The 2,407-nt window shown below is 43.1% G+C and overlaps 1 protein-coding gene, 1 non-coding gene and 1 pseudogene across 2 annotated transcripts in view; 2 read left to right on the forward strand and 1 right to left on the reverse strand.

The window, feature by feature from the left end:
- CUNH1orf50 (chromosome unknown C1orf50 homolog) overlaps window positions 1-2,407 on the reverse strand; it is a 23,314-nt gene that overhangs the window by 3,145 nt on the left and 17,762 nt on the right. Inside the window, exon 3 of the mRNA XM_004645937.2 lies at window positions 127-213. Within this exon, the coding sequence (XP_004645994.1) occupies window positions 127-213 (87 nt within the window). The remainder of the gene's footprint in view (window positions 1-126; window positions 214-2,407) is intronic.
- LOC111813949 lies at window positions 877-980 on the forward strand. Its single transcript, XR_002819064.1, has one exon. It is a non-coding gene; the product is annotated as a U6 spliceosomal RNA (small nuclear RNA).
- Window positions 2,058-2,291, forward strand: LOC101561380 (annotated as a pseudogene).

The raw sequence follows: 2,407 nt of genomic DNA on the forward strand, positions 1-2,407 counted from the left end.
AGGGATTGAACTCAGGCCCTTACGCTTTCCAGGGAAGCGCTTATTCTACTGAGCCATCTCCCTGGCCCCTAAAAAAATTTTTTTTTTTTTTTTTTAATGAAATTCTACCTAGAAGTCTTTCCTTACCTTTCTGGCTTGTTCTTGCAAATGTTGGACTTGTTCAGCTATGACCGACAACTTGCTGGTGGCATTTGCTCGGATGAACTCATCTGCCTAAAAGTGAATGGAAACCAAATTGGAGTTTAAAAGGATGACTGCTACGGTGTTCTTATTGAGAGCCAGTGTGGAGAATAATGTCAACATCCTTGCTTACGCTGAAGTATTCTTCCCAGTCTCACTATTGCCATGTAAATTCCTACTCTCTTCAAGGCCCCTCTCAAACAGCAGTGCTTATGAGAAGCCCACACTGATGCATCCTCGTATCACAGAACCAAGTGCTCCTTGTCTATTTCCATTACTTTCCTCACCTCAAGCTTGAACTTGTCTGGTTCTGAAACATGCCCTGCTCCTTGCTACCACAATGTCCTCCTCTCCATTGAGTGCATTTCTCCCTTGTTCTCAGCATGACTAGCCCCATGCATTTGAGTTCAAGGCCAGGCTAGACTACACCATGAGACCATCTTTTTTTTTTTTTTTTTTTTTGGCAGAACAGGGGATTGAACTCAGGACCTTGCACTTGCCAGGCAAGCATTTATTCTACTGAGCCATCTCCCTGGCCCCCGAGACCATCTTTTAAAAAAAAAACTACATTATGAAGCTGGATACCATGTGGTGTGTGCCTACAGTGTTATTCTGGAGACTGAGGCAGAAGGATCGCTCGAGCCCAGCACGTGGAAGCAGACCTAGACAACAAAGCAACACTCCTTCAGAAAGCCTGTGCTCAGTGTGGCTGCATATATGCTGAAAGTGGAACAACACAGAAAGGATTAGCATGCCACCTGGGCAAGGATGACACACAATTTAGAGTGTCCCATATTTTCTTCCTGAGTTACTGAAGAAAAAAGTATGAAATTGTTAAAATAAGTTTTAACTTACATGACTCACATTTGGAAAGTTCCCTGAGTGCTGATATAACTTTAAAAAAACAAAAGACGACAGTACGAAGCAGGACGCCGTGTGGTGTGTCAGCTACTCCCTCGGCGCAGTGCAGCAACCAGGATGGATCCGACCATATGGGGCAGGTGGCGCCAAAGCCCAGGTCCTCTCCCAGGGACACTTACACTAAGTGAAGAGACCTCCACAGCAGCGACAGAGCTCTTCTCCCCTGACTGATGATCTTCAAGCCTCATCACAGTAACAAAAGAAACGTGAGAAAACAAGGCAATAAGATGCTACCAGAAGCCTTTAATCCCTTAAAAGTTGATCTCAGGGGCACTGAAGTATAGAAGTCACAAGCAACAAACTAAAACATCAAATGGTTAAAATGTCTGAAGAGATTAAAGAAACAAAATTCTTAACATGTTTTTATTGATCTTAAAGAGGACATAACTTGGGGGCCGGGTAGATGGCTCAGTGGAATAAGCGCTTCCCTGGCAAGCGCAAGGGCCTGAGTTCAATCCCTGGTTCTGCAAAAAAAAAAAGAGGATATAACTTGATAAGGAATTAACAAATTTAAAGAAGACACAAATAATAAGATAATTGAATTAAACAAGATATGAATGACCATTTTGGTGAAGAACTAGAAATTATGAAATCAAGCAAAAACTCAGGAAATGAATTCAACAGAGATTTCCTGTTCACTGTGGCTGTGTCTTGGGATCCTTTATAAGAAGTCCTCTGCTCTTGGGCAGGATCTGTTTCTCTGTTTTGGAACTCTTCTGGACCTGAACCAGCAGTGACTTCAGTATGTTTTGAGGATGAGCTGAGAGCGAGAATTAAAAAAATGCCCTTTGGGCCGGCTCTGTGGGGCACCTGGAGGAGGGTTCTGGGTTCCGGCTGTGAAATGAGGAGCCTGGGGCCAGGAGAGGTGAAGTGATGAGTTACTCAAGTCACACAGCTAATTAAGTAGCAGAGCTACAATTAGAACCCGGGTTTCCTGCCTCTCAAGATTTGTTGCAATGAGTCTGCAGAAGCAAACCCCTAGTGACTTCTTAAAGCAAATCACTGGAAGGCCAGCTGCGGTCAAATTAAATTCGGGAGTGGATTACCAAGGGGTCCTGGCTTGCCTGGATGGCTATATGAATAGAGCCTTGGAGCAGACAGAAGAGTATGTTAATGGGCAGCTGAAGAATCAGTATGGGGATGCATTTATCCAAGGAAACAATGTATTGTACATAAGTACACGAAAGTGAAGGATGTGAAGACACCAAGGAAGCAATTCTTTTCATAGTTGGAATGTATTTTTTAATGAAATGTTTTCTATTTTTGGTTCTTTTGTGATGTAAATGTCCTACCCTTACAATAGTTG

Source organism: Octodon degus, unplaced genomic scaffold (genome assembly GCF_000260255.1).
Source record: "Octodon degus isolate 3935 unplaced genomic scaffold, OctDeg1.0 scaffold00245, whole genome shotgun sequence".
Classification (NCBI taxonomy): domain Eukaryota; kingdom Metazoa; phylum Chordata; class Mammalia; order Rodentia; family Octodontidae; genus Octodon; species Octodon degus.